The sequence below is a fragment of the Pseudorca crassidens genome, chromosome 2, assembly GCF_039906515.1.
Source record: "Pseudorca crassidens isolate mPseCra1 chromosome 2, mPseCra1.hap1, whole genome shotgun sequence".
NCBI lineage: Eukaryota > Metazoa > Chordata > Mammalia > Artiodactyla > Delphinidae > Pseudorca > Pseudorca crassidens.
Window position 1 is genome coordinate 120514321 of NC_090297.1, and position 23951 is coordinate 120538271.

Genomic DNA, 23951 nt, shown 5'->3' on the forward strand with positions numbered 1-23951 from the left:
AGATGGGAAACATTTTCAAATAAGGAAGAGATGATCAAAATAGCAGATGCTTCTCTATAGATTAAAAGAGTTAGGTATGCCATGACATTTCTATATTCTGAGTTGTCTTGAATGGAAGACCAATTAATAACATGCCTTTAAAATTTCATGTAGATTGGGAGAAGCAAAATTTAAATGAAATGCCTGATACAGCCTTCTTTTATAGAAAATCCAAATAGCATAAACATCTAGAATAAATATATTAATTCAGGGCCCCAAATAAATTTCAAAAATGTCCTCCCGTATTTCCAAGTCACCAAGAAAGGAGATACACACCCCATTCAGCAAAGCTTCAGAATGCCTGCTCTCCCTTCTCTGGCCACCTTCTGGGGAATATCTCCCTCTCATCATAGTCTCTGTTGAGGTTCAACCTTATGAAGATTCCTAACATCCCCTGCCCTGCCACTACTGACCAAAAAGGAGGCCAATCCATAGGCTTACCCATGACCTACGGCATAAAAAGATGAGCTGAGCTAGTTGGATTCCTTCTTGCAGGAATTTAAACCAGAAAATATTGGGAAAGTAAATCATTTAACTGTGGGAGCAGAAACAGCAAAATAGTAATGTAGAACTGGCTCTTGAACTTTAGTTCGTCTAAAAATTATCTGGGAAGCTTGTTAAAAAAGCAGGCTCCTGTGTCCCATGTCCAGAAATGCTGATTCAGTAAAGCCTGGGAGTAAGACTCAGAACCCTTCATTTGTAACAAGTATCTCAAGCAATACTGATACAGGTGGTCTAGAGAGCACATTATGAGTAATACCGATATAGAAAGAACCACAGGAGACAAGCCAAAGTTAGACACAGGCAAAAATTAAACGCTAGGGAAGCACTGCAGAGAAAGTGGGGAAGTTGAACAACAGAAGAGAGAGAAGTACTAAAAATTAATAGTGGAGCCCAATGTCTGGCTTTATCCCAGGGCTTGCTCTGCCTGCAGGAATTGCTTTAACACAGTTCCTGCCTTCCTGTAACCAATTAGTTCAGCTTTTCCTGAGTTCTGGATCACATATATCTTTAAATTCCTCATTACTTGAGGTAACTTGACTGCAGCCGAAAGATCTAAATAAAATTCATACATCAAAAGTAGTTTCTCTTTTATGAGACGGAAACGTAAAATAACCAAAACATCTGCTCCTGAAATTAAGAATGGGAAACATAAAATCTTCCGACACCTCAGTTTCAAATTAATGTCTCTATCCAAGACCATTATCTCTAAGAGCTTCACCTAGTGATATCAATGACATTTTCCTTCTCTAAAACACTGAATATTGCTGACCACATCCCTCTTACTAAAAACTCCCTTCTTTCAATGCAGCTATATCATTCTTTATAGTCTCCCCATTACTGTATATATATGTTTGCTTTTTAAAAAATAAATTTATTTATTTTTGGCTGCATTGGGTTTTCGTTGCTGCTTGCGGGCTTTCTCTAGTTTTGGGGAGCGGGGGCTACTCTTTGTTGCGGTGCACGGGCTTCTCATTGCGGTGGCTTCTCTTGTGGAGCACGGGCTCTAGGTACGCGGGCTTCAGTGGCTGTGGCTCGCGGGCTCTAGAGCACAGGCTCAGTAGTTGTGGCGCACAGGCTTAGCTGCCCTGCAGCATGTGGGATCTTCCTGGATCAGGGCTTGTACCCGTGTCCCCTGCATTGGCAGGTGGATTCTTAACCTCTGTGCCACCAGGGAAGTCATATATATATATATATTTTATTTTAAAGAAACCCAAGTGGGGAATCTGAGCAAAGGGAAAGTAAGGGTTGCATAATAACAAAATTGTAGATAGGATCAGTATACAAAAATACATTTAACTGGTCTTATAAAGTTGCTGGAGATGAATAGCAAATCTGACTCTATGCTTATTAGCAGCCAGTCTCAAAGTGGAGGGAAAAACCATCAGTTCAAGCACAGGGTCAATAAGATAAAAAATAAATCAATTATTTATGAGAATCATTGCTTGTCTTGACACTGAAAACTACTAGAAAGTTTCCATAATTTCTCGTCAAAGGGGTATCGTGCAATGTTGTAGATAATGTTCTCAAAAATAGTCCATAGCAACTACAGTAAATTTTATCTGGCTGAGTTTTTCATGACATGTCTAATAGTGCAAATGTCAAGGAGAAATAGAGTAGAAGCAATTTTATAAAGTCCAAAACTATATACAAGTTTAGGTTTATAGATTTCTGATAGTCTGGTTTAATTTAGGAGTAAAATTTATAAATCTACAGAATGGATAGGATGTTTGTCCTTCAAGCAACTCCTAACAAATATTATGTCTTGTAACTCCTATTAGATTTTGACAAGCAACTCTTCATAAATATTATTTCTTTTACCTTCTGATGACATTTTGGTGAGCAAACAATTTAAGGTAGCATTCCATGGTAAAATAATTTGAGTATAGATAGTTTGTGCTGTCAATTTTAAGAGTAGTGGGTAATGTGCCTTCCATTTTTATACCTTGCCTATCCCTTATAGCAAAGCTACTCCAAAGAATTACCCATGTTCAATGTCTTTACTTCCTCACCATGCATTATCTCCCTAATCTATACAATCTGGCTTCTATCCCTTATCATGCCACTGAAATTATTCTTCCTAAATCACTACTTATCTCTGTTTTGCCTCTTAGATATTTAATACCCAACCTCTAACCCTTCCTGTCTTCTGAAACTCTCCCCTCAACTTCCGTGACACAACTCCTTTCCAACTTCTCTGGCAATACCTTTTCAAGCTCCACTTCTTCTTCTACCCCTTAAATTTCTATGTCTCAAGACTCTCTCCATCCTTAGCTCTTTGCTTTTCTTACTTTATATGGTCTCCCTGTGTGATTTCATTTACTTTGTGGACTCAATTATAATTTATAATCATATGATTCTAAATTCTATTTGTAGCCTTTATCTGCCAGCTCCAAACCATACATCCAATAGTGTACCAAGTATTTCCGCCCTATTGTCACACAGACACTGCAAATCTAACATGTTCAAACCTGAAATCATCCTCTCCTCTTCTTCATCCCAATCTGCAACTTCTCTGATATTTCCTCTCCTAATCAGAAATCTGGGCTGTTTCCCAGACTCATTCGTCTCTACATACCCTACATCTAAAAAGTCTGCAAGTCCTGGGACTTCCCTGGTGGCACAGTGGTTAAGAATCCGCCTGCCAATGCAGGGGACTCGGGTTCAATCCCTGGTCCGGGATGATCCCACATGCTATGGAGCAACTAGGCCCATGTGCCACAACTACTGAGCCTGTGCTCTAGAGCCCATGAGCCACAACTACTGAGCCTACGTGCCACAACTACTGAAGCCCCCGCACCTAGAGCCTGTGCTCCACAACGAAGAGAAGCCAAAGCAATGAGAAGGCCACGCACTGCAATGAAGAGTAGCTCCCGCTCGCCACAGCTAGAGAAAGCCTGTGTGCAGCAATGAAGACCCAATGCAGCCAAATAAATAAATAAAACTAAGAAAAAAAAAAAAGGCCTTCAAGTCCTGTTACATCTACTTCCTCTATATCCATTGAATCTGCACCATTCCCATTGTCAATGCCTAGGTTCAGGTTCTTGCCATTTGCATGCCTAGGATACTTAAAAAGCCTCATAACTTCCCTGCCTCCAGAATGATCCCCTCTCTGATTTATCCTCCAAACTATTGCCAGAGTTGTCTTCCTTAAAATCTGATTTCAAATCTGTTTAAATCCCTTAATGGTTACGGGAAGACTTCTGCATACGTTAACCTCCTTACCTTAGTTTAGGCCCTACTTATTTCTCTAGGCTTGTCTGCTTGTACTTTACACATACCTTCTTTTTTAGTTGTTATACTAAACTATTTATAGTTCCAGGTATATACCCTGCTATTTGATCCCTCTATGCTTTTGTATATGCCTATCCTTCTACCGAGAATATACAAGGCTTAAAAATGCAGATTCTTGGGACTTCCTTGGTGGCGCAGTGGTTAAGAATCTGCCTGCCAATGCAGGGGACACGGGTTCGAGCCCTGGTCTGGGAAGATCCCAGATGCTGTGGAGCAACTAAGCCCGTGTGCCACAACTACTGAGCCTGTGCTCTAGAGTCTGCAAGCCACTGAGCCCGCGTGCCTAGAGCCGTGCTCCACAACAAGAGAAGCCACCGCAGTGAGCAGCCCGCGCACTGCAAAGAAGGGTAGTCCCTGCTCGTTGCAACTAGAGAAAGCCCATGCGCAGCAGCGAAGACCCACAGCAGCCAAACATAAATAAATAAATAAACTTATTTTAAAAAGCTGCAGATTCTTAAAGTTATGAATGACTAGGTTCAAACCCCTTCTCTACCACTGACTTAATCCATCATACCACTGAATGACCAAGAGCAAGTTACTTAAACCTCAATTTTCTCATCTCTAAAATTGAGGTAACACTGTTCACTACCACATACCATTGTTAAGAGAATTAAATGTCAAGTGCTTACTTCAGGGTGTTGCAGATGGTAAGAACTCAACTGACCAGTATTTTATTTATTTATATTTTTACTTAGTTAACGCACACTAAAGCTTCAAGATTCAGCTTAAGCATTATCTCTTAAAGAAAACCTGATCCTCTAGATTGGTTTGGATATCCTTTCTTCTTTACTTTTATGACACTCAGAATATCTCTCTAAAAAGTAAGTATTACACTGCATTGATCTGTTTTTCCTCTTTAGACCTCTTAAAACAGCAGTCCCCAACCTTTTTGGCACCAGGGACCCGTCTCGTGGAAGACAATTTTTCCACAGACGAGGAGGGCGGGTTTGTGTGTGTGGGGATGGTTCAGGTGGTAGTGCATACGATGAGGAGTTATGGGGAGCGGCAGATGAAGCTTCGCTCCCTCACCCACCCACCACTCAACTCCTGCTGTGTGGCCCCATAATGGTCCGTGGTCCAGGGGTTGGGGACCCCTGTCTTAAAAGACAGAATTTTTTCCTACTTTGTTTCTCCAATGCCCACCAGAGTGACTGACACATACAGAGCAGATGTACAGTAGCATCTTGCCATGGAACTAAATGAAAAGGCCATTTAGAGCACATCTGATACTCCTACACTAAACTGAAAAGCTTTAACCAGAACAGAACACTTGTATAGTCTAGCCTGGTAGAGTAATCTCCCAGGATTTAACAGCAGTGACCTAGGCACAGAGACATAGTTTCTGAGCCAAATACACAATTTCACAACCATTTTGTTCTGACTGTAGAATCAGGAAGCATCATAAAGTATAAATACAAATCACAGGCAGTCACTTATAAATTGTCTTTTTGGAACTGAACTACATTCTGTATTAAATTCTAAATTACACTGGAAAACCAAAAACATATAATTATTTTGCAGACTAGGTAAAATTACTCAGCAGAAAATTTCCTACATCTTGGTAGATCTCCATCACCAGTCAATTCTCAGTAAGGAAGTTATGGCAACAATAAATACAAGTAACTCAGACTTAACTGGAAATAATCATCTCAGATAAGAAAAACAATACCCTTTTACAAACTATGCCAAGAACCTTCAGCCAAGTTCAAAAGCCATGACTGTCAACACCATTTCACTAAACTGAAATTTCAAACCTAAGAGCAAAAACAAGAGAGAGAATCAAGTAAGATAACATATGCAAGTGCTTTGTAGACCATAAAACTATACAAACATAAGTTACCACTACTAAATACTTTATTACATTTTCATTATCTAAGAATTTATTTCTTCCAAGAAACTTCAATATTTTGTATACCAATAACTCATCTTACCTATTTTCTTTTTTTGTTGTCTACCAGCTGACTCCGTTATTGTTTCCTTCTTCTTTTCCACTGTAAACAACACAGTAACACAATAAAAATTAATTATGCATTACACAAAAGAAACAAAGGATGTTTTATCACAGCTGAACCAATGAAAGAAGCTTACAAGAAAGTTACATGCTGCCTTTGATTATGGTCATGGTTAACTGGTATGCTCCCACACCTGCTGACAGTAAAAGGTAGACACAATATTCTAAAAATAAAACAGCAATATTGTAAGCATCATTAATTAAATACCCATAAAGGACTTTATAAACACAAAGTCATAATCAAAACTGAGATGATTTTCAGACCATTAGCTGTGGGTGATTGCCTTAGGTAGAGTCTAAGCACAATTTTAAAATTCTGCTCTCAGGTGATTAATTGTAGTGCCATTCTCATATTCACCATAGAAGGTGGGCATTCATTCATTCAGTTATTGGCTGCCTAAGTTAACAGGCACCATTCTAGGTAAATAAAAAGATAAACATGATCCTTGCCCTCTAAAAAGCAATTTAGTGAGGGCACATAATCAAGTAACAATTATAGTATAGAAAAATGGCAACACATGCACAGGGTAGGAAGATCAGGGGAGCCAAAAAAGCTACGACTAAATTTTTTTGAGGCTTTTCAATTAATATGACAATAGAGTAACACTAAGCTTTTGAAGAAGAATAGTGTTAATGTATTTATATTTAATATTTACTATCTTTAATCACCTATGAATGGACTAGCAATAGATACACCAAAAATTACCTTTACTCTATTTACATTATCTGTTTCTTATATTATCTTAGTATACTTCCTTTACTAGCAAATAGTACAGTACATGTATTATTTCTAAAAGCTGCATTAAAGAGAATTGGCAGGTAGGAATCTTTCCCTTAGTATATTAAGTATGCTGAATTCTAAAAGGAAAATTGGTGTTACTCCTTTATCAAAGAGATATAAAATTCAATTTAACTCCACTATTACAAATAAAATGGTAAAGTTCTGACTAAAATAAAATGGTAAAGTTCTGACTATAATAAAATGTGTGTGTGAATTGGGTGTCTAAGTGACAGGTACTGTTCTAGGTAGATAAAAAGATAAAACATGACATATATAGGGGGAAAAAAGAGGGATATTTTTGTTTGTTTGGCCGCACCAGGCGGCATGTAGGATCATAGTTCCCTGATCAGGGATCTAACCCATGTGCCCTGCAGTGGGAGCTTGGAGTCTTAACCACTGGACCACCAGGGAAGTCCCAAGACAGAGATTTAGAATGAACTACTGGTATGAGATCATAAAAGGAAATTAAGTCAAATTCTACAAGATGTTACAGAAATAACATTTTAAAAGACAAAATGGACAGAAACATTGATGCTTTATTCTTTATCATTATTATTAACCAAAGAAACAAAAAATATCTTTCCCACCTCAGAAGGACTATAACACAGCTACTTGGCATTTAACCATGACTGAATAAAAAACAAGGGGGAAAAAAAAAGTCAGAAGGCTAGAGAATAGAAACATAAGATAATACAATGAACATTAACCTGATCTTCTAGCACACTGGATTAAGACTAGATAAATCTTTTCTAGGGATAATATAAATTAACCTAATGGTTATTTAACCTCATGAAGTTGCAAAGAAACTCTTTTTGCTGATATTTATTCACCAGAACCTCACCCCATAACAAGAAATGGAGATACTGGACTTCCCTGGTGGCGCAGTGGTTAAGAATCCGCCTGCCAATGCAGGGGACATGGGTTCGAGCCCTGGTCCGGGAAGATCCCACATGCCGCAGGGCAACTAAGCCCGTGCGCCACAACCACCGAGACTGCGCTCTAGAGCCCGCGAGCCACAACTGCTGAGCCCACGTGCCACAACTACTGAAGCCCGCACGCCTAGAGCCCGTGCTCTGCAACAAGAGAAGCCACCGCAATGAGAAGCACGCGCACCGCAACTAAGAGTAGCCCCTGCTCGCAGCAACTAGAGAAAGCCCGCACACAGCAATGAAGACCCAAGGCAGCCAAAAATAAATAAATTAATTAATTAATTTTAAAAAATAAAGGGAGATCCTCCTCTAAAAAAGAAAAAGAAAGAAAAGAAATGGAGATATCAGAGTTGACAAAAATAAAAGACGTCTACTATGAAACACATTTTTTGCCCATGACCTGGTATTGCTGCGTTCTGAATTAGAGTTGTCAAACAGTTTATAAATTACTCTAAAAGCTTTATCCTGTTGCACTGTAAGCTAAAGAAATACTTCATACTTTACAATAATTTGTACTTAATAAATGTTCTCAAATAAATAATTTTGTTACAAGAATCCAATTACATATAGTACTTTAAATCTTTCTCATTTACTGAAGTGTTCTTTCATTGGTCTACATTATTAAAGTGACACAACGAAAAAAGACTTACTGACATTTAGAGCACACTCATAAGTCTAGTGACCACCTAAATCAAACAGCTTGGTACCTTTATGAAAGCATCTTTTGTCAAAGGCCCCACCACAATAGGACAGCTTTGTAGGTAACACCAGTATTCTCCAAATAATGCCTCTGATCAGATCTGCTCAAGATACGAAATCTACACCTAATTCTGATTCAAATATATTTATATTTCTTTGTATTCCTCAAAAACCCTACAAATTTTTTTGAGGTTTTAATTATTTTAATTTTTTCATTTCATTTTATTCTTTTACATTTTGAGCCTGTGCTTCCCATCGCTTTATTACAGAACAAAGAGTAGATGAAATAGCAAGGCTTCCTTTCAGTTTGGTTTATTACTATTAATTGGTTTGTTCACTGAAATATGTGAAAATACACTTTAGTCACCTTAAATTCATTATTAGCTATCAAAGTCCAAAATGTACTGATTGATTCAAAATTGTTTCAATAGACAGAAAATTTCTACTTTTTCAACTGTGGCTGCCTACTTATTTAGACTCATAAAGAATTTTTGTTTGCCTGAAGTTGTGAATAGATTAGATTTTTATCTAAGTTTAAAATATCAGGTAGTAACTATTTTAATAGTCTACAAGTCTACTCTCATCATCCAATGAGAGTTGTCACTGGAAAACATTTTAAAGAACAGATACGTGTATACGTATAACTGAAACACTTTGCTGTACACCTGAAAGTAACATAATGTTGTTAATCAACTATACTCCAATACAAAATAGTTAAAAAAAATAAATAACCAAAGTAAAACACTCATTTATTTTAAAGAGTCAGTTTTAAAGATAAGCGATGGTCTTATGCTTACCCCCACTCCCTATTTCCTTCATTTCAAAGAGCAACCACTTTTACCTCTTTTAGCTGATTATTTTGATATTTACCCCTATATCCTTTTTTTTTTGGTAGCACCGGTGGCTTGTGGGATCTCAGTTACCCGACCAGGGACTGAACCCAGGCCATGGCAGTGAAAGCACCGAATCCTAACCACTAAACCACCAAGGAACTCCCATAAAGTTTTTTTTTTCTTTTAACCCCTATATCTTGAAATAAGCTAGTTACATCATAAAATCCATTGTTATAGTTGTAATTTTGGTTAAATGTGAGTTCAACATTTACAAAATTATGATCATGAAAATACTGTTCACAGGTAATTTATGCAGCAAACTATTTAACTTCCTGCAAGTTTTTCCTAGATTTATGGCATTTTAAAATTTGTTTGGTCGTCTCCGTACTTATCACTAATTCAGCCCCAAATTCTTAGTTAGCTGTCTAAATCTTTCCTGTACAAAGTCAGATCACTAGGCATTATAAATTTTCCTGAAGAAGTTTCTCCTAGCACCCTCTTACAAGCTCAGCCTGGTGCACAGCTGACATTCCTAAGAATGTCAGATCTAAATCTGCCTTCATCATCGTCCGGGCGATTCCCTTCACCTGAGTCCTGTGTTGGAGCTCTTGTTTCCTGGAGTTCATATCTTCCTTTTCTTCTTGGTTTACTCATTTGTCTTGGTGTAGTGTATTTTCCAATAGTTGGCTGAGATAAAATTTTTTAAGGCCTTGCATATCGGATAATTTCCTCAAAGGATCCTTTATGTCTGATATGTTTTTATTTCTGTCATTTCCACGTGACACTTTTTTATAGTTTCCGTCTTCTGAAAATCCCCATCTGTTCATGCATATTGTCTACATTTTCCACTAGATCCTTTAACATGTTAATCATAGTTATGTACAAGTTCTATGCCTTGGCCATCTCTCTCTCTCTTTTTTTTTTTTCTTTTTTTCTTTGGTCACACTGCACAGCTTGCGGGATCTTAGCTCCCCAACCAGGGATTGAACCCGTGCCCCCTGCAGTGGAAGCGTGGAGTCCTAACCACTGGACCACCAGGGAATTCCCATGGGCCATCTATAAATTTGGTCCCTACAAACTTTTCTTGCCTGGATCCATACGAAATTTTGAACACAGAATGTCAGAAGGGATTATGTTTGCAATTAAGACGTTTGTTCAAAGAGGGAATTTACCTTATTTCTTCCTATTAAATATCCCATGCTAAATAATAGTTATCCATTTGATTACAAATATCTAGAAGACAGTATCTATGCCCGTTCATTGCGTACTGCACTCATCATGGTGACCTCTACAGCGAGCAAGCAATCATACGTGTCAACTGATCATATAAATGAAAATAATACATGCTCACTGAGTTCTTGTGGGTTTTTTTTTAATTGAAGTATAGCTGATTTACAATGTTGTGTGAATTTCTGGTGTACAGCAAAGTGATTCAGTTATACATATATACATAAGTTCGTTTGCAGATTCTTCTCCATTATAGTTTACTACAAGCTATTGAATATAGTTCCCTGTGCTATACAGTAGTACCTCGCTGTTTATGTATTTTATGTATAGTAGTTTGTATCTTCTAATCCCAAACTCCTAATTTATCCCTCCCCCAACCCTTCCCTTTTGATAATCATAAATCTGTTTTCTATGTCTGTGCATGTTCACTGAGTTTTGATAGATTACCTGAAATAGAGGACTTAAGACCATAAGAAATGCCATGAGACATTCCAATCATCACCAACCTACCTCATACTTATCTTCAAAGCAAGCACATTAGTCAATTATATTAAAAAATACAACCATGGAAGCTTTGCCTGGCAACTATTACTTTGAATTTAGGTGTCAGGTGAAGGAGACTTAACTTCTATAATACAGATAACTAGAAACAAGGCAATTAGTTGTGGATACTAAGGAAGCCCAAAATCTACAGAGCAAATTCATATAAGTATTTAAGGTATGAGAATATTAATCAAAACAAATTCGAAACTAAAGGTGTTTTGTATTCCATAAGACTACTCCATGATACATGTGATATGAAGAAATTTGTCTTTGGATGCCTCTGCATGCTGGCTAACTAGTTTATGATCATAGCAGAACAATTCCTCACAAAGAATACATGTGATGTTATGTTATAGAGATCATTTATTCTTTAAGCTATTCAACATGCTTTTATCAAGTAGTGAATCTGTGCCAGGACCTGTGTTAAGTGCTAGAGACACAAGGGCCTTTGCCCTCATAGAAATTACAGTTCAGTTGGGGAGAGGACATTATTTGAATAATAATCATATATAGAAAAAATTGTAATTATGATAAGTTCTCTAAGGAGAAGTATCTGGATAAATTAAGGTCCATGATCCAAAGATTTGATCCTGCTGGGGAGACTAAATAAGGCTTTGAGATCTGAAGAATGACTAGGAGTTTATTAGACAAATGAGAAGGGAAAATTATTCCAGACAGAGGAAAAAGTAGATACAAAAGCCCAGCTCCATAGTAGGAAAAAGCAAGATTGGTTCAGAGGATGGCTAGAGAATAGAAAGGAGGGAAAAACATGACGCAGATGTGGTCGGAGAGGGAGAGAGGGAGGTACCCGACCACGCTAGACCTTGTAGGACACACCTTTGTCCTCAAAGCAATGGGAAGAAATTGAGTGTTTTAAGAAGGGCAAATAACACAATCAGATTTGTGTTTTGAAAAACTACTCCAGGTGTTACTGAACAGAATAAATTTGAGTGGCTGCACGTGGAGCAATGAGGAGTCTATCACAGTAAATCAAATGAAATGTGATAGAAGTTTAGGCTAAGTGATGGTGGTGGAAATGAAGAGATGTGGAAAGACTGAAAACTCTTCAGGAGGACAACAGGATCAGGGGTTGAGAGTGGACTGCACATACAGGGTGACAGAAGGAAGTATTTGAATCAACAAATATTTATTAGACATTTCCCATGTGCCAGCCACTTTTCTAGGTGCATGGGATACATCAGTAAACAACAATGATAAAAAAAAAAAGAACCCTGCCCTAGTGAAGCGTTCATTGTAGCAGATGAATGAAAACAAAACAAAACAGCAGGATAAGGAAGATGAGGAGCGGCAGTGGTACAGGAGGTAGGCTGACTGCAGTTTTAAATAGGGTGGTCAAGTTAAGACTCACTGAGGTGAGCTGTGAACAAAGATTTGAAGAAGATACAAGGGTTAGGTAAACAGATATCACAGAGAAGAACATTCTAGGTAGAGGGAACAGCCATTAGATAGGTCCCAGCACAGGAGCGAGGCTGATGTGTAATAAGGAACAGCAAACAGGTCAGTGAGGGTGGAGCAGAGTGAATGAGAGGGAAAGAAGATCAGAGCTGTAACAGGGGACCTCTGTAGGCCACTGTAAAAACTTTAGCTTTTCCTCCGAATCAAAATGGGACACCATCACAGAGTTATGAGCAGAGAAGGGACATGATCTGATATACTTTTTTTTTTTTTTTTTTTTTTTTGCAGTATGCAGGCCTCTCACTGTTGTGGCCTCTCCCGTTGTGGAGCACAGGCTCTGGACGCGCAGGCTCAGCGGCCATGGCTCACGGGCCCAGCTGCTCTGCGGCACGTGGGATCTTCCCAGACCGGGGCACAAACCCGTGTCCCCTGCATCAGCAGGCAGACTCTCAACCACTGCGCCACCAGGGAAGCCCTGATATACTTTTAAAAAGATTATTCTGGCTGCTATCTTGGGAACAGATTACAGGGAAACAAGACCACTTGCTGGAGGCTATCACAATAATTCATGCAACGAATGATGGTGGTTTGGACTATGGTAGTTAGCAGTGGAGGTGATGTAAAGTGGGCAGATTCTGGATATATTTGAAGGCAGCCCAACAGTACTGGATGTGGGCTGTGAGAGAAGAGTCAAAGATAACTACACAAGGATTATGTCCTTATGTCCTACACAAGGACGGGATTACCACTGACCAAGACACTGTGACGGCTACTAATGTAGCAGGCTTGGAAGTGAGGAACAGTGTTCAATTTGGACAGGTTGGGTTTGAGATATACATTAGACATTCCAATGGAATTAACAAGTTGATAGTTGGATATTTGAATCTTGCATTAGTAGAGAGGGCTAAGGATATAAATTTGAGGGTCACTGGCAAATAGAGCACATAAATGAGTTCATTAAGGGAGTACAGAGGGAAAAAAATAAATTTTGAGTCACTCCCAACAACAGGAAGTCAAGAAGAGGAACCAAAAAGGAAACTGCAAAAGAACGACCAATTGACAAGGTAAGTGCAAACCCAAGAGAGTGTGGTGTCCTGAAAGCCAAATGAAGAAAGTATAGTAAGGTTTCTGGCTTGCACCATTGGAAGCAAGGAAGTACCATTCACCGAATAGGGAAATACTGGAAAAGGATCACATGTGTGAAGGTAAAGATAATGAGTTTGGTTTTAAATATGTTGAGGTGCATTAACAACACTGAATAAATGAAGGAACAGTAAACCGTAATTTAAAAGGCCTGAATTTGGTTTCTAATTCTTTGTTTGCTCTGAGACATTAATATATCATTTAACCTGAGTCTCAATCTCCTTTTCTAGAAAAGGAGAATAATTTTACACAACTGACCACAAATTGTTACTATGTGGATATTAGAAATGGGATGTTGTAAAAAAGAAGACTTCAAACTCTTATGAAGACATACAGAAAAGTCATAGAATACAGAAAGTCACAAGAATTTTAAGATGTGAAAGTTAGAGTTAATCTTTATAAGGCAGAAAAGGAGACCAATCAAGCTTGTAAGGAACCATTCACATTATACCTATAGCAGCCCCCTCAGCTGTATCCTGTGGAATTCTTGTTTTATTTCAAAAACAACAAACTCAACTTGTTCTTAAACTTTTCCTCAAATACTCCTTCAACCATCAGACCCAAATGAAAGTTGGCTTATCCCTGAAGACACCACTTACATTGACACCAATCCTTATGACCTGCTGTTCTCCAAACACACCTTACTAGTTAAAATTTCCCTTTTTGCACATACGCTATATCCTTTGTCTGGAACTCCTTCCTCATCTCATCCTCTGTCCAAATTCTAACTACGCATGAAGGACTGCAAGGCTATCTGCATCACAAAGGCTTCCATGGCCCCTCACAACTGAATGGGGTCTCTTCTTTAGAACCACCACAGCACATAATAAGTACCTCTCTTGTCAGTTACTCCACTGAGGTTTGTATGACGTATTCTGCATAAAAGTCTTATATTTGGGGACTTCCCTGGTGGCGCAGTGGTTAAAACTCCACCTGCCAATGCAGGGGACATGGGTTCAAGCCCTGGTCCACGAAGATCCCACATGCCGCAGAGCAACTAAGCCCGTGTGCCACAACTACTGAGCCTGTGCTCTAGAGCCCGCAAGCCACAACTACTGAGCCTGCGTGCCACAGCTACTGAAGCCTGTGTGTCTAGAGCCCGTGCTTCACAACAAGAAGCCACCACAATGAGAAGCCTACACACCACAACGAAGAGTAGTCCCCACTCACCACAACTAGAGAAAGCCTGCACGCAGCAACGAAGACCCAATGCAGCCAAAAATAAATAAATAAATAAATTTATTAAAAAAACTTTTCTTTAAAAAAAAGAAAATCTTATATTTCTAAACAGACTTCAATTCTAGTCAGATTCACCTTTGTATTCCTATGAAGTTTTTACATCAGTTGATGCTCCTAAAATATGTACTGTGAACATGCACTCAGTGAGCCTGATGTATTGAAACTGTTTTTAAAGGATGTTGCCATACTCACATTTTTTTTTTTTTTTCTTTGCGGTACGCGTGTCTCTCACTGTTGTGGCCTCTCCCGTAGCGGAGCACAGGCTCCGGACGTGCAGGCCCAGCGGCCATGGCTCACGGGCCCAGCCGCTCCGCGGCATGTGGGATCTTCCCAGACCGGGGCACGAACCCGTGTCCCCTGCATCGGCAGGCGGACTCTCAACCACTGCGCCACCAGGGAAGCCCCATACTCACATTTTTTACTCTGTTTTTCCACTTCTGCCTTCAGTCTCTTGTACTTGTCTGTCCTGTAAACCAGGACCCAGGTTATACCTGAAACATTAAAAGCAGCATGCTAATAGTGAAATGTTTAAACGGTCACAACAGCCTTTATTAGTGGTTACCGTTGGATAAGAATGGATTTCAATTTTTTGCTTTGTATTCACCAACAGTTAACTTTTTTCAAACGTTAAGACAACTGAATTTTCAACCAAAACTGTGACACGATACGAAGGTGTCTTCACAAACACGCAAGTGAAACCTCCCCTAGACCGAAGAAACCTCGGCAATCGATTCCACACTACCCCTCCCGCTCCTGGAGGTAAGATTCCCTGGAATGGAGATGAAACCCACTCCCACCCCCGCCAAGGCTCGCGACCTCTCCCTAGGCTCGAGGGACCCAGGGCCTAGGATCCTTCCCTCGGGGACTGATCAAACGTCAGAGAAGCAGCCGCTCTCACCCTCGGCGAGCAGAGCCGTACACACGGAGATAAACACGATAAGCAGCGTGTCTGCGAACATGGTGCTCATCTTGCGCTTCAGTCTCTGCACTCCCACCCGCCAGGGGGGAAGCGCTCGAAAGCCAGGGAAAGTGAAACGAAAACGACTTTCCTGGATTTCAGGACAGCCGAGTAACACACCGAAAGCCTGGAAGCCTCACTCTCAGCCTGGAAGCCTCACTTCCGCTTCCTGGGCGCAGCGCCGGAAGTGCTCCTCCTGGCGGTTCGCGCTACCGCGAGAATCCCGCGGAAACCGAGCTGCATGTCTCTGGGACTTATGGGCTGGCGCTCAGGCCGAATCTCGCGAGAGTTGGAACTGGAGCCGCTGAAACGGAGTTACGGAGGCGGAACCTCGTCCGGCAGCGTTTGCTCACGGTGGTGCTGGAGTGTGCTTTCTTCTCGCCCAGAGTCCACTTGTTTTGACTCGTCTGCGTTTCTGTCTCAGTCCCACATCTAAGGTCGAGTAGGTAGTTTAGCCTGGGTTTGCGTAAAGTGGGGAGTTTGACCTCACGTACCGAATGCCTGTGTTTAGATGCCGGGCCACGGATTTGGGGCGCGAACGTCAATGAATCGTGGGCCGCTGGCTTCCAGGCACTCACATCCTAGTAAAAGAGAAAAACTTGTACGTACGGTGTGATTGGGGTTTTAATAGAGGTATGACCAGAATGCTGCGGTGACCCGGTTGAGGGGATGGTCAGAGAAAGCTAGTAGAAGGAATTGAAGCAGTCGCTTAGAGAAGTCTGAGTGCTTTTGTAGAAAGCAAAGTCTTTCCAGGCAGAGACACGGTGCTTGAAAATACGCGGTGTGTAATGAAGCAGTGAGCGGTTTGTCTTGAGAAGGGGTCCTAAACCCAAATACCCATCATGGTCAGGTATAAAGTATTTTACACTGGGTGGGCGTAAGAAAATGGTGGGAGGTACTACGATGAGCAAGGGAGCACTGACTTTATCTGAAGGGAACAATTGCTACATCCAACCAATTTCCCTTGGAGAATGAGCACCCAGTTTCCAATACCTTCCCATTTTTCAAGAAGATCCAAAACCCCTGATTTTATATGAAATTTTACAAGTTCAGTCTATAAATGCTGGTAACTCATTAAATTTTAAAATGGGTAGAGAAATTGTCTCATTAGCTTGGTTTCAGCCTTTTCAGCTTTTCCAGACTGTGTCTGTGTGAGTGTGTAGGAAAATCTGGAAGCTGGCTGAACTGTTTCCCCTTGACCTGTACTCTCTGTCGTTTTTTTTCTTTTCTCGTAAACTCCCAATGCACTTTATTTATAATTTTCCTATAACACTATATTTGGCCTTTATTAGTTATATGTGCATTTCTTGTCTCCTCTTTACACTTAGTGGCAGAGACCCTGTTTCCTTTTAACAGATATTGAGCTTCTCTTCATGTGTCAGGCTCAGTGGTAGGCACTGTTAAGGTTGGAAAGAGTGATTAAGATACTACTACTGACTTCCCTGTAAGTTATACATTATAACAACATATACTAGAGGTGTCAACTGAAAAAAATTGCACAACCTGAAAGTTGGGAGTTATATTTTATTCCGTGCGGACTTTCTGAGGCCTTAAGCCCGGGAGGCAGCCTTTCAGCTCTGAGACACTGCTCCAAAGAGGTAAGGGAGGAGCAAGGATATATAGGAGTTTTTGCAACAAAAACCAGGTAGTTGGCAATCAAAAGATTACTGCTAATTGAAGAAAAACCAGACATCTCAAGTTAATGAATTTAGCTGTGTATGGGAAGATGCAAGAGTTTGGGCTTATTGAAATCCTTCCTTTGATATGCACCTTAACTGTCTAGGGCCAGTATCCTGTTTTTTACTCCATCCTGAATCCCCTCAGGTTGCACCATTGGGGACAGCTGCAGTGGCTGACAGCTTGGTGACCAGCAGCCTGTTTGTTTTTCTCTATCCTGAGTTGCCTCAGGGCTGATGTAGTGGCTGATGGCTTGATGGCCACAATATCCTATGTTTGCTGATATGGCAGGTGACATTTAACATCCACAGAGGTACTCATAAAATGTTATGGGAGCACAGATGAGGGCAAGATTGGTTCTTTCTGGAGGAGTTGGAAAAACCTCATCCCACCTGAACTATTCAACTTCGATGGTTTTTATTCAGCTTTGTATCACCCATGGTAAATGTTGAGGTGCAACAGAGCATGACCTTTGAAGTAAGGCTTGGTTTTCTTTTTCTGTTTTTTTTCTTTTTGGCCATACCACGAGGTTTCTGGATTGAGCCCAGGGCCCCGACAGTGAGAACACTGAGTCCTAACCACTGGACCGCCAGGGAATTCCCCAGACCTGGTTTTCAATTCTGGCTTTGCCACTTAGTTGACAGCAGTCCTTGAGCATATTGTTTAACATCTTTTTTTTTTAATAAATAAATTTATTTATTTATTTATTTATTTATTTTGGGGTGTGTTGGGTCTTCGTTTCTGTGCGAGGGCTTTCCCTAGTTGCGGCGAGCGGGGGCTACTCTTCATCGCGATGTGCGGGCCTCTCACTGTCGCAGCCTCTCTTGTTGGGGAGCACAGGCTCCAGACGCACAGGCTCACTAGTTGTGGCTCACGGGCCTAGTTGCTCTGCGGCATGTGGGATATTCCCAGACCAGGGCTCGAACTCGTGTCCCCTGCATTGGCAGGCAGATTCTCAACCACTGCGCCACCAGGGAAGCCTTGTTTAACATCTTTGAGCCTCAGTTTCCTTGTCTATAAAATAGTAATAGCATCAGCTACATGAAACTGTTAGGAAGATTAAATTCGAAAGAGTAATATTATAAAGCATATAAAACTGTTTGTGGCACACATAGTTGATCAAATCCAACATGCTATTGATTAGAAGATGCACTATTATTTTATGTACTATTAAGAAAGAAAATAATTAAACCATGACACACCATTGATTGTAAGATGCATCCCATCCAGAGGTTTAAAATATGGGGAGAAAAGTCTTACAATCAGTGAAATACAGTAATAAAAAGCATTTCAATTATTCCTATGTGAATATTTACTACAGAACTGTCTGCTATGATAACATTTCCTTCTCTAGGGCAACAATATTATGACCCTAATGCCCTTTGTTCAAGAACAGTGCTAGAGGCAATTCAGTGACATCTTTACTACATGCTACCAGATTCCTTTATCATATCTCTAAAGTCTCATTGTATTAATTTTTAGATTTCAAAGTCTTCTCCATGAAGAACACTGTCCAAAAATTCACTGTCCTGCTCCAATTTCTATGACTACTATAAGGCTTTTGTACTGGGACTTCCTTTCACTATTCTCTAGGGTACGAGTCACTATTTCCTGGACCCACATCTTCCGCCTTAGTTTATACTTTTTTTATGTTGTGGTACAACCTCAAGTAACTTCCTGTGAAAGGTAAATTGGAGCTAAACTTCAATGTTCTTACATTATTAGTAGTAATAATTAAGGATAATAATACCATTTTTTAAACAAATATTTAGTACTAGGTGAGGCATTGTAAAAGATTATGAGAGAAATTAAATCTCTTCTCATAACTGACGTATTAAAGGATATGGTCTTTACGTTTGAATCGTAATCCTACTTCATGCAAGCTGTATTACTCTAGCAAGTTAATTTAATTTCTCTGAGCCTCATTTTTTTTTTAATCTATGAAGTAGAGGTAAAAATACCTACCTTCCAGAATTACTGTGAGGTTTGTATAGGGTTGAGAACAAAATTCTGGAGTCAGGCTACCTGTCTTTAAATCTTGGCTTCACCACTCAATTTAATGTGCAATTTCAGGCAAATTATTTCACTGCACTGTGCCTTGGTTTTCTTAAATGTAAAATGGCATAATAATAAGTCCAAAGTTGTTTTTTTTTAATTATTTGAGCAAAATATTTAGAATGGTACCCGGCTCATAGAAAGGTCACAATAAGTGTTAACTGTTATTGTTACTGGTTCTTATTAAACCACCTAGCACATAATCCTTGAACTAGTTTTTTCTCATTCTATTCACTTTCCCTGTCATCTTGCTTTCTTCAGTAGCTTCAGTTACCATTTACCCACTGATAATTCATGAAATAATATCTGTAGCTCAGGTTTCTTTTCTGATTCTCAGACCTAGTAACTTAACTGCCAACTGGGCATTTCCGTTTGGATATCGCAGACTGAACCTATCCAGTTCTTTCACTCAAACTCCAATTTTCCCTTCTTCCCTTATACTTAGCAATCCAAGTGTTCATAGATGGATGAATGGATAACCAAAATGTGTCCATATATATGTGTATATATATATATATATATATATATATATAAAATTCAGTCTTAAGGAAATTCTAACACATTCTGCAATGTAGATGAGCCTTGAAGACATTACACTAAGTGAAATAAGCCAGTCACAAAAGTGTGAATACTGTATGATTCCACTACGAGGTACTTAGAGTAGTGAAATCCATAGACACAGAAAGTAGAATGGTGGATGCTAAGGACTGGGGAGAGGAGAGTTATTGTTTAATGGGCACAGAGTTTCAGTTTGGGAAGATGAAAAAGTTCAGGAGATGGATGTGGTGGGTGATTATTGCACAACAATATGAATGTACTTAATATCACTGAACTGTACCCTTAGACATAGTTAAAATGGTAGGCTTGATATTGTGCATATGTTACCATAACTTAAAAGAACTTTTTTAAGTTGGACCATATCTAGAGGATGTGGATCAGCAGAATCTTTTAGTCATTTCTAGTGGGAGTATAAATTGGTACAGCCTCCTTTGAAAATTTGTCATTACCCTGTAAAGATAAACATTTGGTAACCCCTTGACCTACCATTTTGCTCCAGGTATATACCCAAAAGAAACTTGAACAAGTACCAGGACATACACAAGATTGTTCATATGAGCATTCTCTTTAATATCAAAATCTGAAGACAACCCAAATGCCCATCTACGAGTAGAAGAATAGATAAATAAATTAGAATATATTTATACAGCACTCCAAATGAATTTATTGCAGTTATATGCCATAATGTGCATTAATCCTAGCAATATAATATTGAGTGAAAAGAGTAAGTCTAAGAATTACATACAGCATGTGATAGACTTCTTATAAAGTTAATAACTTCTAAGCTGCCCCCCCAAAACTGTTTAGGAATATATATATATATATATATATATATATATATACACACACCTGTGATATTAAAAAGAAAAGCAAGAGAATGATGATTTAGATAGTGTTACCTTGAGTGGGAAGAGGCTGGGTGAGGCAATGGAGGGTCAAAGAGGTGAATGTCAATGTAAATTCATGTCCTAGTTTTCACGTTGGTGGTGATTTCGTGGATATTTGTTTGTTTATTTATTGGCTGTGCGGCTTCTGGGATCTTAGTTCCCCAACCAGGGATTGAACATGGGCCCTCAACAGTGAAAGCTCGGAGTCCTAACCACTGGAACGCCAGGGAATTCCCCTGTTGTATTATTTTGAATGAAAGAATGAATGAATGCTTGAGAGCCTTGAATGAACCAGTGGTGAGAATGTGTCATGAGCCAAGAATAATAGTGAATCTAATTTTCTGCATCTGAGCTCAAAAATATTTTATCTTTTTATATTCAATTCGATATCTCTTTGATGCAAGTAAAGAAAAGGGGGGAAATAATCTTTTAAATTACTTGCTATCAAGAAAAAAATGATACTCTAGAAAAATGTGTCACATTTCTCTTGTGGCTTCAAGTATCCTCTTATTGACTGTCACTTTTGCCTGGGCATTTAAGCATCCCAAGTGTAGAAGATCAGTGATAGTGGAAAGACACCAGAATATCTTGAGTTTGGATGGGAATTTTGCAAAATAAGCAGTGTTTCTTTTTAAGAAAATTAGTCTGCCATCTTTACATAGAATAGATTTATTTGGAAGGGAGATTGCAGTCAGGAAAACCAACTATCAGGCTATCATCATGATGCAGTTTTCAAGTGAGGAAGCCCTGAACTAAATAGTATCAGCAGAAATTGGCAAGAGAAAGTCCAATAGAGTTTTGAAGGATGAAATAGTAATTCTTAGAATTAAATAAAATGAGGTGAACAAGAATACTTCAGTAATTATAAGGTTTCTACCAGAGGCATTTCTAGGTGTATTGTGACCTAAAGCTTATACAATTCTTGGGCTCTTTTTACAAAGAACAATATGGAATTACATGTCAAAATTAGGTACAAAAGTGAATACTTATTTATTTATTTAAAAGGGGCCAGCGCAAGTGAGGATCCCAAAAGCGTAAGTTTCTTTCATTAATTCCACGGTAAATCTGTCTCTGTATTTTGACAAACCTGACATAGAATGTCTGGGAAAAGTAGCCTTTTAAGAGCGGAAAATATAAAAAATTTGGTTTTGACAATAAGCTTTATAATATTAAGAGTTAGAAGGGACCCTTGAAAATGCTTAAATACCTAAACAAGTCCACGTTCCTTTTCTCACATGTGAGTCTGGGCCATCTTTAATAGAAGCTTAAAATCTGAGGTGACTTTTCCCATTAGAAATACACATTGTCATGCTTACTCAGTATTCCTATGGTAGATTCTTGGCCAATAATTCACTTGTACTCACTACTTAGACTCTTACCCACCTTAATAATTCACTTTGCTGCCAAAAAGGCATTGATTTTATTCATGGAGAAACATAAATACCATAAACAATACTACTAAATGTTCATTTCTCTGACTCTGGGCCTTTTCAGGAGCTCCATCTCAAATTGACATATACACCAAGCACAGGGCCTGTTAGTAGATACTTAAAAATATTTGTCAAAGGGATGAAATGCATGTTCTACGTACAAAAGCATTCAACCAAAGCACAGGGAAATTTTAACTTTCCATTCTTGTGGTACAGATCACTTATCCTTTCCCAAGCAGAGGGAAATTGTTCTGTGCAGGACAAATTAGACCTTTTTCACTCATTTCAGTCTGATTTTTACGCATTTTTCTGTGGTCTGTTTTCTGTGTTCTCTCTGAACCTCCTGCAAATAATTCATTCCATAATGTTCTGAACATAGATGGCAGTTGGTTATTTCAGGTAAAACTTCCTAAGTGACTGTACCATAGTGATTTTACCTCTATCTGAGGTCTGATCTTCAACTTTGAAAGTTCAGAAACTTCATTATATGGATTTGTATGAAGGTGATCAGATTTCCATGAACCTAGGTTGAAGGAAAGTGACTATCCCTGTCATTTAGACTAATGCCACATTGTAGGTACTCAGTAAGTGTTTTCATTAATGATTAAGTGAGAGGCAGTAAAATGAAAGTTTGTTGGAAATAACAGATAATTTAGTACAGCTATATCATAAGACAAAAAGCTGGAGAAGTAGGTAAGACTTTGAACTGCAGGTGAAACACAGTCCAAATTTTTATTCAGAGGGCAGCGGAGCCTTTGAAGATTTTATAGCAAAAAAAAGTGACATGATCAAAGTGGTGCCTTAGGAAAAATAATTTGGCAACACAGTTTAGAATGAATGGCAAATTAATTAGAAGACCATATTGACGTCCAGACGAACAGAAAAAGAGCCAGAACTAGGGTGTCAGTGAAAAGAATTAATACTAGAGAAACCAGGAAAGTAATTCATCGGACTAATTTAGCGTGGCTTAGAGAATAGAGAAAGGAGAAATGGCAAAAATTATTCTGGTGTTTCTAGTGTGGCTAATGGGGAAATGGATCCTTAACAGAAACTATGTTATACAAACTCAGCATAGTCTTGTATGCTCTTTGCAATCTTTTTATCTATCTTTTTTCCTAAACCTCTATCCTATTTGCCTTTTAGAATCTTCCCTACCTCTCTCACATCTTCCAGCACATTGGAGCTTGTCTCATTTCAATAAGTTCACCTTTTTATTCTCAGAAATCTAAGGTAATCTGTGGTAAATTTTCTCTCTGTGTTTCATTTGGGATGGTTTCTAGTGCTTTATCTTCAAATTCACTGAACAGTCTTCTGCAATATCTAGTATGCTGTCACTTCAGTGTGGTTTTCATCTAAGACAATATGGTTTTCATTTCTAGGAGTTCTATTTGTGATTTTTTAATATCTTCCGTGTCTCTACTTAGCGTGTTCAGTCTTTTCTCTAGCTTCTTGACCATATGGAATTCAGATATAACACTGTTTTATACTGTTTTTAACTACCACCCTAGATCCAAGAATCTCAACTAACCCCAAACAGGGTAAGTGTAAAAAGAAAAGCACATTATAATCACATTGCTGAAAAGTGCTGATAAAGAGAAAAATGAAAAGCAATAAGAGGAACTAAAATACACATTATGTACTGAGAAACAAAATTAAAATGACAACAGCTTTCTCATTAAAACCTAGGCAAGTCAGAAGATAGAACATTTTTAATACTCTGAAAGAAAAAAA

At 39.0% G+C, this 23951-nt stretch overlaps 1 protein-coding gene across 2 annotated transcripts in view; it reads right to left on the reverse strand.

The window, feature by feature from the left end:
* Positions 1-15796, reverse strand: part of TMCO1 (transmembrane and coiled-coil domains 1) — a 46342-nt gene extending 30546 nt beyond the window's left edge. The window contains exons 1-3 of one of the 2 annotated variants that reach the window (XM_067728508.1): positions 15554-15790; positions 15069-15146; positions 5766-5825 (exon numbers count right to left, since the gene is read on the reverse strand). In XM_067728508.1, coding sequence (XP_067584609.1) covers positions 5766-5825; positions 15069-15146; positions 15554-15623 — 208 coding nt within the window. In that variant the 5' untranslated portion in view covers positions 15624-15790. Of the gene's footprint in view, positions 1-5765; positions 5826-15068; positions 15147-15553 lie in introns of both variants that reach the window. The other variant, XM_067728509.1, reaches the window with a different exon arrangement.
* Between the last annotated feature and the right edge of the window lie 8155 nt (positions 15797-23951).